This window comes from Littorina saxatilis, unplaced genomic scaffold (assembly GCF_037325665.1).
Source record: "Littorina saxatilis isolate snail1 unplaced genomic scaffold, US_GU_Lsax_2.0 scaffold_444, whole genome shotgun sequence".
NCBI classification, from domain to species: domain Eukaryota; kingdom Metazoa; phylum Mollusca; class Gastropoda; order Littorinimorpha; family Littorinidae; genus Littorina; species Littorina saxatilis.
The window spans coordinates 8,999-9,976 of NW_027125803.1; the positions used below are offsets into that span (position 1 = coordinate 8,999).

At 48.7% G+C, this 978-nt stretch overlaps 1 protein-coding gene across 1 annotated transcript; it reads left to right on the top strand.

Annotated features, from left to right (window-relative positions):
• Positions 1-282: 282 nt before the first annotated feature.
• LOC138954269 (coiled-coil domain-containing protein 8-like) lies at positions 283-773 on the top strand (the record flags this gene model as incomplete). The annotated part of the gene is made up of 1 exon (XM_070326151.1): positions 283-773. A coding segment is annotated over one exon (491 nt), but the record flags the coding sequence as incomplete, so codon positions are not given.
• Positions 774-978: the final 205 nt, after the last annotated feature.

A 978-nucleotide genomic window follows, 5' to 3' on the forward strand; every position in this document is an offset into this window, starting at 1 on the left:
AGAAGTCAACCACTACAGCCAACGAGAAGTCAATCGCTACAGCCAACGAGAAGTCAACCGCTACAGCCAACGAGAAGACAACCACTACAGCCAACGAGAAGTCAACCACTACAGCCAACGAGAAGTCAACCACTACAGCCAACGAGTAGTCAACCACTACAGCCAACGAGTAGTCAACCACTACAGCCAACGAGAAGTCAACCACTACTGCCAACGAAAAGTCAATCGCTACAGCCAACGAGAAGTCAATCGCTAAAGCCAACGAGTAGTCAACCGCTACAGCCAACGAGAAGTCAATCGCTACAGCCAACGAGAAGTCAACCGCCACAGCCAACGAGAAGTCAACCGCTACAGCCAACGAGAAGTCAACCACTACTGCCAACGAGAAGTCAACCACTACTGCCAACGAGAAGTCAACCGCCACAGCCAACGAGAAGTCAACCGCTACAGCCAACGAGAAGTCAACCACTACTGCCAACGAGAAGTCAACCGCCACAGCCAACGAGAAGTCAACCACTACAGCCAACGAGAAGTCAATCGCTACAGCCAACGAGAAGTCAATCGCTACAGCCAACGAGAAGTCAACCGCTACAGCCAACGAGAAGTCAACCACTACTGCCAACGAGAAGTCAACCGCCACAGCCAACGAGAAGTCAACTACTACAGCCAACGAGAAGTCAACCGCTACAGCCAACGAGAAGTCAATCGCTACAGCCAACGAGAAGTCAACCGCTACAGCCAACGAGAAGTCAATCGCTACAGCCAACGAGTAGTCAACCACTACAGCCAACGAGTAGTCAACCACTACAGCCAACGAGTAGTCAACCACTACAGCCAACGGAAGAAGGTTTTCCTACTGTTTGGTAGGTATTACAATTGTAAGACTAATCTTCTTCTTGTGATCTAAATCACACGAACAAAATGTTTTGACATAGATTTACGTGATCTCATTTTTTCTGTTGTTTTCCAGCTTTTAAC